Here is a 12,567-nt window from a genome sequence, read left to right as displayed (position 1 = left end):
AGATAAGAAAATCGGATGGATCGGACTCGACGGGAAATCTAACTAAACTATTAGACGATTTTTAATCTGAAGAGTTTCTTTGCTAGAACAAGATTAAGATGGCTTTCCTGCTGCCAAGAGTTTGCTAGAATAACTCACGGATGTGAAACGTAAAATTAGAATACATAAATATCCTGGAAGCAACAGTTAAGGTCGTCGTAAAATGAATTATTTAACCTAATACACCCGGCTATTTGGAAAAGGTACGACGAGAAAAGGTACCGTTTAGGTTGACGCTGACTCAGCATAATTTTCCGCTTTAGGCCGAAGGGTGCACTAAGATGTTTTACGACTCATTTGACGAGGTTCCAAAGAAAAAAAAAGGAATTTGGAACGTAGCTTTTGTCAGTGGAGGAAGGAAAATTCGAAAATTGTGAGAGCCAAATCACGAAAATCTGGCCAATTTATGCATATCTGTAAGTATAAATACAGAATACTGCTTGACATATATTTTCACTTCTGATCAAAATTTCTGGTAATATCGTATTAAAAAGCTTTACTTTTCCTTTCCTTTTGTGTGTGTGTTTTCTTAATTATTACGATAAGATAACACAATGACTGCAACCGTGAAATAAGATATAAAACACGTATAAATTTTAAATTGTATTTAACTATAATAGCAGAGAAAGTTCTATTGTTGGGGTAGAAATCAATTAATGTGGGCATTCTGTTCGCACATCCTGCCATCATAGTTAATATTAACTATGCTGCCATCTACCAATCGAAATAAAGAATGGTTGGTAAGGCTGCAATAAAAACGGTTTCTTATGTATGGACGAACCAGATTGAAGATTTCTTTAATTAAAGGATGCCAAGAACGCGTTAAAAACGATCTGCCAACGTCTTTTGGTCCTTGAATTTGACTGCTTGATACCTTGGTCAATTTGATAATCAAGAATTTTGACCGCATTACGATGTCAGTTAACTGGATAACTCAACCAAACGACACCAACGTCACTACTACAGATAGAGATTTCCAATCAAGCAGTGTTGAGGTAGTATCTCTAGCTATTCTCATCGCTGTTTCGCTTGTCGGGAACCATTTTATCATATTTGCTTTCATGAACAACTTTAAAATGCGGACAGTTACTAACAAAATGGTGGTTAATTTGTGTGTAGTGGACATTATGTCGGATTTGATTGACGTTCCATTTTACTTGATACCAAGTCGGACACATCCAGAGCTTGTCCAGCAACATGGCTTTTTTTGCAGATTTTCCTTATTCATCTATCATTTTACGACGGCAGCAACTTCCATGAGCATGTTTTTCACAGCAGTCGATCGATATCTTAATCTGGTGCATACTTCATTCCGTCGACTAAGCCACAAAAAGGCAAAAATCATGATCGTGGTTGTCTGGTGTCAGGCATTCCTCACAGCTCTACCTTGGGACCTTCTCTCGCCATCTTCAAAATCTTCAGATCTTGCGCTCTTTGTTTGCCAGCGTTTTCCATACATCTACAGTCCAGGCTTAAACATTCTGAGTATGTCGACCTTCCTCAAGTTCTGCTCCGTTGTACTTCCCTATTCCATAATTGTATGGGTTTTTGGACGGATTTTACAGTCAGGCCGAACACGTCGAAAGATTATGATCAACGACTCGAGCGTCATCAGTCGCTCAAAAACAGAGCCATTTGCAGTTCATTCTTACGCCCGATCCTCCATCACCGCAGTATTTCTATTTACCATTTATTTAGTTTCATCCACGCCATTCATCATCAGCGTTGTCTATACTATGTTTATAGACTACACTAACGTTTCTCCCGCGTTTGCTTTTACGGTATATTATTTTCGCCGTCTTAAGGGAGCAGTTTTACCCTTTATGTACCTCATACGTAATAAAAATGTATTGGTGTACTTTGAAAGAAATGTGAAGTACTGGTATGGCGCCGGTAATCAAGAACATTCTACTGAGAAGACAAATTTCCTTCAAAGAAGTAGATCAGGCCTTGCGATTGTTAATAAGTACAGGCAAAGCCAAATAAGAGGACGGAACAAATTAGAGACGAGCAGGGACAATAGAAAGCAACAGCCACACTCCACGAAACACGCTGCGCAATGGCAAATATTTTATACGAAAGAGGCTAAAAAAGAACTCTGTAGCTCGTTTACTGATCTGAGCTCCGCCACCAATGAAACAGGATACAGTAAAGTAGTGATAGAAAGGTGGAATACAGAGATTATAGAGTAAAAGAGTCAGGTACAGTAGATAAAACAGCAGTGGAGGAACAAAGTACCACATGTACAACAAGGGTTGAAAAGCTGGCCGAGGATTTAGAACAGATATCATTGACACGGGTGCAGGTCTCAGGCGTCGCTTATGATCCCATGAATGATCATTCTTCATAAAAACAATACAATGAAAATAAATCACAGTTATTATTAAATAATCGGTTGATGTTTTATCGAGATTTAATACCGAAAACGATAAATATATGTAGATGAAACATCAAATGATCAGTTATCATTTACTTCATTTTCATGTCTTGTTCAATATTTTCCCCTTCTTCAAGTCAATGCATTAACTGCTTTACCAAACCCTTTTCTTGCGTTTCTTTCATTGTCTTTGTGAGAAGTATTGCGCTTATTTTGGTAGGTACATACATAAGCCCTAGACCTGTCCATCATCAAGGAATTCTAATTCAAATATGGAGAATACCCGTATCCCTACCCTACCCCCCTATAATCAAGAACAACTTACCCCTATAACTTCGACTCCGCTTTTCGAGCTAATGTGCTGTCGGATTTGATGCACCACAGGGCCTATCTTAGCCATCATTTGACTCTCATATCGTTTCTTGATATTCCACTGTAGCTTTTCCTGTGTTGTAAACGATACGTGTATATCTGTGGAAGCGGACGTGGAGTGATCTGTAGTACTTAAACTGATAATGCCTTTAGTGTTGGAGATGAGAGAGTCTGTCGTTTCTGCTCGACTGAATATTTTGGCTTGTAAGTGTTCTAGTAGGTCCTTCGTGGAGACCAGGGACTTGGTGACTTTGTCTCGGCTTTCTATTGACACCACCTTCATCGGGAAATACAAAATAAAAGTTAAAAATACTGCACTACGCAATCAAAAATCTAATTGCCCTATTTCACTATGATGTCACATCAAAACAATCTATTGTTTAAACGCAAAGGATAATGGTCGTCGGAGGGGGTCAAAGCAACGCAAATTCACCGAAAATGGTTCTAAAACCCACGAAGAGAAGTAGAATAGCCAGCAAACGCTATATATCAGAATATTTTTTAGTACATATTAACACATATTATATCTGAAAACCAGACCATTTTAGATTAAATTGTTTCGCTAGGAGCAAATTTTGTTGAATTTTCTATTGGATTTGGCGATTCTATCCCCCACATAAACAAGCAGTGACGTCATAGTGAATTAGGGCAATTTTCTCTGAATGAAAACAATACCAATTGGGCTGTCACCTTTCTTCTTTATCAGTCTTTTATTCGATCTTTCATCCAATGTCTCTTATTCCATTTTCTCCTAACTCATTCCACTGATTTTAATTCTTTATATGTCATCTTATTCATTCGTTCATTCACTTCAGTTACCTTCTTATTTTGCGATTGTCTTTGTTACCGCTTATCGTATTTCTGAATATTTTATAGCGAGGAACCGTAAACACTTCAAGTTTTTTGTCACTATTCTAAAATGCATACTGTCAATCCTCCCTTGAGCCAATCGACTGTAAATAAGATTCATTTTGATCACTCGGTGTATTTGCAACTCAGTGCTTCATTTTAGAGGGTTTGAAAAAGTAGAAAGTGCAGAAAATAATCCCTAGACATCGACCTAACGAGCATTCCTCAGCGGTTATCACGGGGCCATTTAAGACAGTCACGTGATCAGCCAATCTCAAGCAACACGCCTGATGAAGACTAGTGGTTCTAGTCAAAACATCGTCGTTTCAAAATATTTCCAGTGAGTGACTTTTTTTTATTCTGAAAAAATTAACCTGAAAAAATTCGAAGTGTCCATTGTTTGAGTGTCCTCACTGTAAATCATTCTTGAAATAATGAATATGATATCCGCATTTTTGACTTAAAAAAACTTGGTGATTAAGAAGAGATGTGACTCCCTTTTCTTACCTTGACAACAGGGTCAAACTCCTTTAAGAATGCAATATGCGGTATTTCAGCCTCTTTGCAATAATCCTGAATATCCTCTAACGTAAACTGAGCAGGTGAGTTATACATGAGCGTCGCACGAATCCCAGCAGCCCAAAGTTCACGAACGATACGCATGCGCTCATTTAACATGGAAGTCTGACTCGCTGAACAAACCATTACATCGCAGGCGCAAGGAAGATTCACGTATTCATCGGAAGACACCGCTGACACAATTTTTTCAACTGCGATGCTTACTCCGACGGCGCCTGGGCTCTGGTGGGCTTCACTTCCGTGTCGGAAGTAAGTCACAAGTTTATCATAGCGACCACCGGCCGCGAGTATATCAACTCGTCCACGCTTGGATTTTCGATTGTCTGTTGAAACAACTTGGAAAATGATGCCTGAGAAATGCTGTATGTTGTATACTAACGTAGTTTTGATTGTGATTGACAGCTTGACGTCAAATGTTGCACAATGAGAAACGACTGCCTGTAGTTCGTGAAGAGCTTGTTTGGCGTCTGCACTTGCCTGGGTCCCTTTTTTTAGCACACCAATGATATGTTCTCGAACCTTTTCGACTGGACCCTCAAAGTAAAGAAATCCGTACAATGAAGCAATGGAGCGCTCTGAAACCTGAATTCCTTCGAGAAACTCATTTATCTGTTCGTTCCTCAACCTTTCGGTTTGTGCTGCTTGTAAGATTTTGAAGAGATCGTCGTGTCGATCCTCGGGAACTCCGTATGAATTTAACACTGCTTTTAATAACCCCGCATGGTTCATGTGAATAAAGTAGTTCCGTTCATGGAGACATGGAAATTCTCGGATGATCTCAGCCACTGATAAAACTACTTCAGCGTCAGGGACGTTGCCTTCGGATGTAGGCGAAACTATATCGAAGGCGCATTCGTAAAGCTCCTTTGGATGCGCTCCCAAAATCTTCCTGTCCCTATACACACAGCCAACATCAAAGCGTTTAACATGTGTCAAACCACTGCGTGCAATATAACGAGCAAAAGGAACACGCAAATCATATGGTAATGTCAGCACACCACCACTATGGTCTACAACAGTCACTGCTGACTCTAGCTTTTCCACAGCTTTTGTACTGGGCATCAACAATGGCGTCCGTATCCTGAGGGCACCATGGCGATTAAAAATATTCTTTAGTGCCTCGTGGACAAGTTGTTGCGCAAGTACTGCTCGAGCGCTGTTAGCAGCTTTAAGGATCTCGATATCATACGTCACGTCAAACACTCCGCTCACTTGCTGAGAGAACAAAGCCGTCATCAGGCGCATATATCGAGTGGAGTTCGTTGAAGCCAGGGTGTGTTTAAGGACTTCATCGAGCTGGTGGTCCTCGAGCTTTGGTGGGATGTAGTGACTTTGAAGGAGTTCTTGCGATGAAGGGCGATCGTCTGGATTGTGTTTAAGAAGCCACAACAGGACGTTTGTTTCTTTTGCTGACCGCTTCTTGTCGAAGTCTTCTGGAAACTTGACTTTACTCTGAAACAAATAAAGGAAAGAGAAAAGAAGATAGTTCTTTTTATGTTTTCATGACGCATTTTACTATGCACGAGTGCTGGTCACTCAAATTAACTTTTTCTCCGCGTTCAAGTCTACTACAAAACCAGTCTACTGTATGACACTGGAAAAATAGATAGCATTGAGATCATGAAAATATTTTGGAAGTTATATTGGAGACTTCCATTGTGTGGAAATATGTTGGAACTCGCCACTTCCAACATACTTCCATGATAGGGATCTTGTACGATTTTTCCAGTATAAATTGGTTGACTCAGTCGTGTTCAGTCCACAATGATGAACTTACCGTTCTTATATCACCGAGTGTCTTGGCTCTCTCCATTCCAGTTTTCAGGGGACGGTAACACATCTCGAAAAAAATTATCCCAAGGCTGTAAAGATCGACTTTGTTGCTATACCTGATCCTTCCGGATCCTTTGGCCAGTTCAGGAGCAACGTAATATGTAGTCCCAACCTTTCCTGTCATCCCTTCGGCTGTTGTTGACGATTCTTTAGTGTCAGGAGCGTCCGGGGCTGTGGTGGGTGTGTGTACATCAGGAGCGGATTCCCCTCGGGTCATCCCGTGCGTGGTTGCTAACCCAAAGTCACCAATCTTGATTTGACCATTGGCATGGAGGAAAAGATTGACCGGTTTTAAATCTCGATGTATGATTCCCTAAAAGTAATCATTATCACAACATTAATCATTATTTAAGCAATAAAAAACAAGCGCGCATACTGGGGTGTTTACCATTTAAACTATTCCATCCGGTTGAAAATTCATTTATTAATGGTAAGAAAAGAGCGGGAAGGTTTTACTTCCGACAAATGGTACACGCGTCTACCCGAAGAACCGAAAAGAGCTGGAAAAGTGGATCACATCAATCGGAAAACCTTTCCGATTGGAATGTCACATACCATTCTTTTTCCGGTTTTCTGGGTAAATGGTAAGCACTGATTCAAAAACGTATCCATTCACCTCATAAAGTCGAATTTTTTTGTTGTTGTTGTCGATGATTCAAATGTTTAAGCTCCCGTAGAAGTCGCAAGATGTTTTTCATTAGGCCGACTAAAGGATTGGAATAAGAGGAACGATTCCTTTTACAAGGTACTTAACAAATTTCCGATGGTTTACTAACGTGGCATGTCCTCTTGTTCACCACGGCTCTCGACCAATCAGAGAAAGCCAGAAAATTTACATATTTGGTAAAATTGGATTATTACCTGCGAGTGAATATGAGCAAGACCCTCCACAATCTCTCTCAACAGTCTCCACACCTTGTCCCTCTCTTTGTACAAGCCTTCGTCAATCAAATACCGCAGTGTGCTCATCTCGCAGTATTCCATCTGGATGTACAAGTACTGAAGGTTGGCAGGTTCGCTGCTTTCTGTGCTTGGACCTGCCTGCCAGTCTTGGCCTTCGTCGGAGTCCTCAGACTAAAACAAGAATAACGATAACTTTTTATTAACTGACTTTGGAATAAAAAATACATCAGCTTTACGAGAGAAAGTGAATATAACACGAGAGTAAATGTAAAATTTCATTTCATAGAACTGAGCTAATAATAACGATAAATCTAAAAAATTATGATTGTGGCAAAAGATCAGGGACTGGCTCTTGCACCTCTTATCATAAACTAAATTTATCATATGACTTTGATCAGCCCAGAGGTTGTTTCAGGGTATCAGATAAAACTGATATATTTTTATTTGAAGCAGCACTGATAATAGGTATAATAAGTAATCGATATCAGTTCGCGTGCAAAGTGATTGTTAAGCCTTTAATACCTCAGTATCTAACAGGTCCCCAAACTGCAGCATAGATTCCTCGATGCTGTTAGTTGCAAACACGATGCCTTCAGAAGAACCTCCTGATTTGCTGTTGAAAAATGATCCTTTGGGAGAACCTTTCTTGTGCACTAATGCTGCTTCATCTATAAGAAAACAGTATCGTGTAAAAGATGAGAATAACGGTTAGTAAAATAATTTAGAAGAAAAAGCAACAGAAGCAGCAGCAGTAACAACAACTACAGAAGTAGTAACATCATCAATAGTAACACCAGCAGCAGCAACAACAACAGAAGCAACAACAACAGAAGCAGCAACAACAGAAGCAGCAACAACAGAAGCAGCAACAATAGAAGCAGCAACAATAGAAGCAGCAACAACAGAAGCAACAACAACAGAAGCAACAACAACAGAAGCAACAACAGAAGCAGCAACAACAGAAGCAGCAACAACAGAAGCAGCAACAATAGAAGCAGCAACAATAGAAGCAGCAACAACAGAAGCAACAACAACAGAAGCAACAACAACAGAAGCAACAACAGAAGCAGCAACAACAGAAGCAACAACAACAGAAGCAACAACAACAGAAGCAACAACAGAAGCAGCAACAACAGAAGCAGCAACAACAGAAGCAACAACAACAGAAGCAACAACAACAGAAGCAACAACAACAGAAGCAACAACAGAAGCAGCAACAACAGAAGCAACAACAACAGAAGCAACAACAACAGAAGCAACAACAACAGAAGCAACAACAACAGAAGCAACAACAGAAGCAGCAACAACAGAAGCAGCAACAACAGAAGCAGCAACAACAGAAGCAACAACAACAGAAGCAACAACAGAAGCAGCAACAATAGAAGCAGCAACAATAGAAGCAGCAACAACAGAAGCAACAACAGAAGCAGCAACAACAGAAGCAACAACAACAGAAGCAACAACAACAGAAGCAGCAACAACAACAACAACAACAGAAGCAGCAAAAATAACAGCAGTAACATTAACAGCAGTAGTAAGATTAGCCATAACAACAACAACAACAACAATATAACATGCAGAGAAAGCAAGATTTTAAGAATTACAAAACCGCTATAACCACAAACCTTCCGATGAATCAGAGTCAGATCTTCTTTCTTCAGCTCCGTCACTACACCACGACTCATCCAGCTTGCTATTCCCCGAGACTTCACTTGGAGCTTCAAAAGCATTCAGCTTCATAAGTAAGTCTTCGCTCTTCTGTGCCTCGATTATCGGTCTTTTACTTGCTTGGTCGCTCAAACTTTCGTCACTCTCTGATGGCATGTCATTCTCTTCTGCCACTTCCAACCACGAGTTGTAGTACCTTGAAATAGATAGAAATAAAATATCATAAAGAGAGTCGTAACAGGCACTCCAGAACATTCCTGGATACACCGCCTCAGTAGGCTTAGAATAACGGGCAGTCAGTCACCACTACAAGCCAAATTAGTTTTCGCTCGGTAATACCTCGTTTCTGGCTCCATGTTACTGTTCAAAATGACCGGCAAGACAGAGATGTCGGGCAGTTATTTTAAGCCCTGTTCAGTAACACTCAAGTGGAATCTTTACCTCACAACATTTTCATGGTTTAGTCTTGAGATAAGTTGAACTTCTCTGGTAATCTTACGATTGAGATTAAAGTTTTGTGGATTCCATGGGATTCTTTTGATGGCGTACAGACCTCCGTCCAGTTTATTTCGGACCTGGAATTCGAGAAAATATATACAACAACAACAACATCTTTATTTGGCTCTACTTAAAATTACGTTATTTACAGCTTTAACTAGTGAAAAGGGAGAAAATATGTGGATGGGCGCCAGATATTTCCTATAGGCCTTTTGAGCTTGAATGTAATTTTCCATTTCGGATCACGTCATTCCTTTTGGGAATAAGATTTTTTGTTTGTGAACCGTTAAACAAAGAAAGGATACTCTAGGGAATGACACGTGGTCTGAAATAGAACAGCATTACGCACACGATAAGTTTCATTTTCGTTCAGCTATTTTACACTTCACATGTATTTTGCTCTGTATCTCAACATTCCTAACTTAATTTCTGTTTGACCTAGCAAATTAGCTCGGTTAGGATTCTTTTTGTATAAAGAAAAAGCCAATAAACCAACAATTCAACTAATTGAGACGTTAACATGTTTATCCAAAAGACAAAATATTTCAAGAATCTTGTCAATCTTGTTAATTTTCCCAAGCCTACTCTGTTTTTCTCAAGGTTAAAGTAAAACAATTGAAATTTTTCCTACCTTAATGACATTTCCAAATCCTCCTTTACCAAGAAATTCAAGCTGTTCGAACTCGGACTTGATGCGGGACTTTCCCGGGACACCCGAGAAGAATGTGAACTCCGGGACTGGAGGTTGAGGCTCGTCCACTTCTGAAATGCTGCTTAGAAGCTCTGTGGTCATAGCAATTTTCTCACTGCTCTCGCTGCCGCCATTGGCATAGCTGTTGGATGAGCAAGGCAATACAAATGGATGAAAGAGAAGCTGATAGGCGGATAGGCGCTCCTTTTCACTTGTACACAAACACCTGTAACAATATAACACATTCTTCGCGTCAGTTCATGTTATGCCAAGAGAGTATAATCTCTTTTATGCACAACTGTATCTGGGGCGGATGCAGGAAAATTCGGGTCTTTCTTGGTGTAGCAATCTTTATCGTATTCTGGGTAAGGGTTGTTATTGTCTTCAAGCCTCAGGTGCCTTGTAACACCAAGAACAATTAACAAGAAATAACCAAACCTCGTTTCCAGGGCCTTCTCTTCAAATAGCGAGAAGAGAAGGACTGACAACGAGAATGGAAAGAGGCGGAAATTCCAAACGGGGGCTTGTTTAGTATTGTCATCTTTTTTTACAGCACTCGTTAAAGAATTCACGCAAGTTACTTTTACAAGAAATAAATTTTGAAAATTCCTCGAATACACTTAAACACATTTTCTTACTTTGATAAGAGGTCTTGCAGGTCATTTGGTGCAGTGTCCGGTATTTCAGCTACTGCAGCTGTGATTGTTTCGCCCTTGAACAGAGAAAGCACCAGTAAACCCTGTAAAAGAAAACAACAATCATTGGAGGAGATTTAGGAGGCTTACCCAAACAAATTTAACACGCTAGCTAAGTTGACCTTCAGAACGAACTCAAGGTGAACCAATGAGAATTGAAAAAAAAAATTCTCATGATTCTGCCAAGAGAATCCATGAAATACGCATTCTTCATACTTTGAATTTATCGTAAATGCTAGTCGAGCTCACGCATGATGAAATGCCATTTTAATGGAAAAGATTTTACTGGCTAATAAAGAGATAATAGATAATACTCCTACAAAATGGAAAAGAGAAAACTGCATTGTACTCAGTCCCTGCTCGGAAAATGCTAACCAAAAATAGTTGACCCAAAATTCCTTTCGGGGAATGCTGTCAACTCAGCTGACGTACTGTACTCTACTGAAGAAAAAAGGTTCGGAAAAGGGTAGAGTTTAGTAACGAGTAAGCAGCTCGACTTGGAATTTTGGCATTCGATTTTACAGAAGGAGAAAAAAACGGAGAAAACCCCTGGAACAAAGAGAGAGATCCAAGGAACTCTGATCAAATGTGATGCCGAGACCTCAGAGGTGAGAAGAATATGTACAATACTCTTGTCTCACCATATCATAGATGTCTCCTTTTTTCCCCGATCTTGTCGACGTGTTAGGTGATGACCCTGATTTATCTGCACCATACTCTTGATATAGCTCCTCCAATCTATGAACAACAGATTGAATCTAAAGGTATTCGTTCGCTGCCTTTGCTTGTTTGCGCTTTGGTTCTATGCTATTAATTTCTTCCAGTTTTCTTTGAACTGAACCTTCCTTTTATTTCTTATTTTACTTCTCTTACACGAGGGGATATCGCGATTACTGCTGCAGATTTGGTATGAAAGAAAAGAAAAAAAGTTACGGAAATACCTTACACCAAAAGAAAATGAAATAGTACACCTGACTGAGTGATGATACATAGGTATGAGTTCATTAGCGAACGACATCATAGTTTCTTATGACTCACGGTCAAAAGTCAAGACACAAAGCACGGCCACAGTACAGGATGGACATCTTCAATAAACCAATCACAGCACGCGAGAATACTACTGGCATCCAATCAAAATCAAAAGTCAAGACACAAAGCACGGCCACGGTACAGGATGGACATCTTCAATAAACCAATCACAGCACGCGAGAATACTACTGGCATCCAATCAAAATGTTTTGTCTTAGCGCAGCCGTGGAAAAGGCACGGCACGTGTTACGTGAGTTTTGCACATCGCAGGAAACCTACTCCTGATCAACGCTATTGGTTCATAAAAACGTGGTAAGTCTCCAGAACGTACCCTTTTACAATACTGTAGTTAGCCAGTTTGATCTCGCCACTTGCATCTAAATAGCAGTTAGAGAGCTATAAGAAAGAAAGAGTACATAAAAAATGAAAAACCTGTTGCGGGGGACAAGTTTTTTTCTTTACAACAGAGTTCTAAAATCAATACAGAAAAAAGCAACGAGATAAAAACTATTTTTTTCAATGTTGGTTGCGAAATTTTACGAGATACCTACATATGAATCTACATACGACCATATTATCTTTGTAAATTTTGCAATTTTCAAAATCCTGTAACTCTAAACCTACCAAGATATTGCTAAGTATGACTTTGAGATTTACTAAATGTGAGATTTTAATTTGATTTCTCGTATTCGTATGTGTATGGCTCTCAAAACACCTCATATTGCTGGTTTTCAAACATTCCCAGGAGAAAGAAATACACTGTAACAAAAGACATGCCGGCCATGCTGGATGATATAACAAAATACTCTTTCGTTAAATTCACCCAACTTGGCGGCTGTGAAAAACATCAATAGGATAGAAAAGTACCTTGAGATTCTTGTGAACGACTGACTTCCCGTGCAGATACCACAGAACATCCAGTAACTGAAAAGTGTACTCTCGGATACAATCCACAGGGATCCCGCCAGGTCTTAACTGCATCTCAAGGTTCCCACCACCAACATATTCTTCGAGAAGCTGTCAGAAAGGCTTGT

At 39.8% G+C, this 12,567-nt stretch overlaps 1 protein-coding gene across 1 annotated transcript in view; it reads right to left on the bottom strand.

Moving 5' to 3' along the window:
• Nucleotides 1-12,567, bottom strand: part of LOC116288636 (eIF-2-alpha kinase GCN2) — a 29,400-nt gene that overhangs the window by 4,219 nt on the left and 12,614 nt on the right. The window contains exons 9-20 of the mRNA XM_031695460.2: nucleotides 12,401-12,550; nucleotides 11,865-11,929; nucleotides 11,146-11,242; nucleotides 10,448-10,548; nucleotides 9,750-10,035; nucleotides 9,062-9,195; nucleotides 8,578-8,816; nucleotides 7,475-7,620; nucleotides 6,911-7,123; nucleotides 5,994-6,362; nucleotides 4,145-5,668; nucleotides 2,742-3,065 (exon numbers count right to left, since the gene is read on the bottom strand). Coding sequence (XP_031551320.1) covers nucleotides 2,742-3,065; nucleotides 4,145-5,668; nucleotides 5,994-6,362; nucleotides 6,911-7,123; nucleotides 7,475-7,620; nucleotides 8,578-8,816; nucleotides 9,062-9,195; nucleotides 9,750-10,035; nucleotides 10,448-10,548; nucleotides 11,146-11,242; nucleotides 11,865-11,929; nucleotides 12,401-12,550 — 3,648 coding nt within the window. The remainder of the gene's footprint in view (nucleotides 1-2,741; nucleotides 3,066-4,144; nucleotides 5,669-5,993; nucleotides 6,363-6,910; nucleotides 7,124-7,474; nucleotides 7,621-8,577; nucleotides 8,817-9,061; nucleotides 9,196-9,749; nucleotides 10,036-10,447; nucleotides 10,549-11,145; nucleotides 11,243-11,864; nucleotides 11,930-12,400; nucleotides 12,551-12,567) is intronic.

This window comes from Actinia tenebrosa, unplaced genomic scaffold (genome assembly GCF_029948245.1).
Source record: "Actinia tenebrosa isolate PJP-AT-01 unplaced genomic scaffold, QUT_ActTen_1.0 PGA_scaffold4__44_contigs__length_22323623, whole genome shotgun sequence".
Taxonomy (NCBI): domain Eukaryota; kingdom Metazoa; phylum Cnidaria; class Anthozoa; order Actiniaria; family Actiniidae; genus Actinia; species Actinia tenebrosa.
The sequence above is the reverse complement of the archived record's forward strand: the minus strand, read 5'-3'. Positions and strand labels throughout refer to the sequence as shown.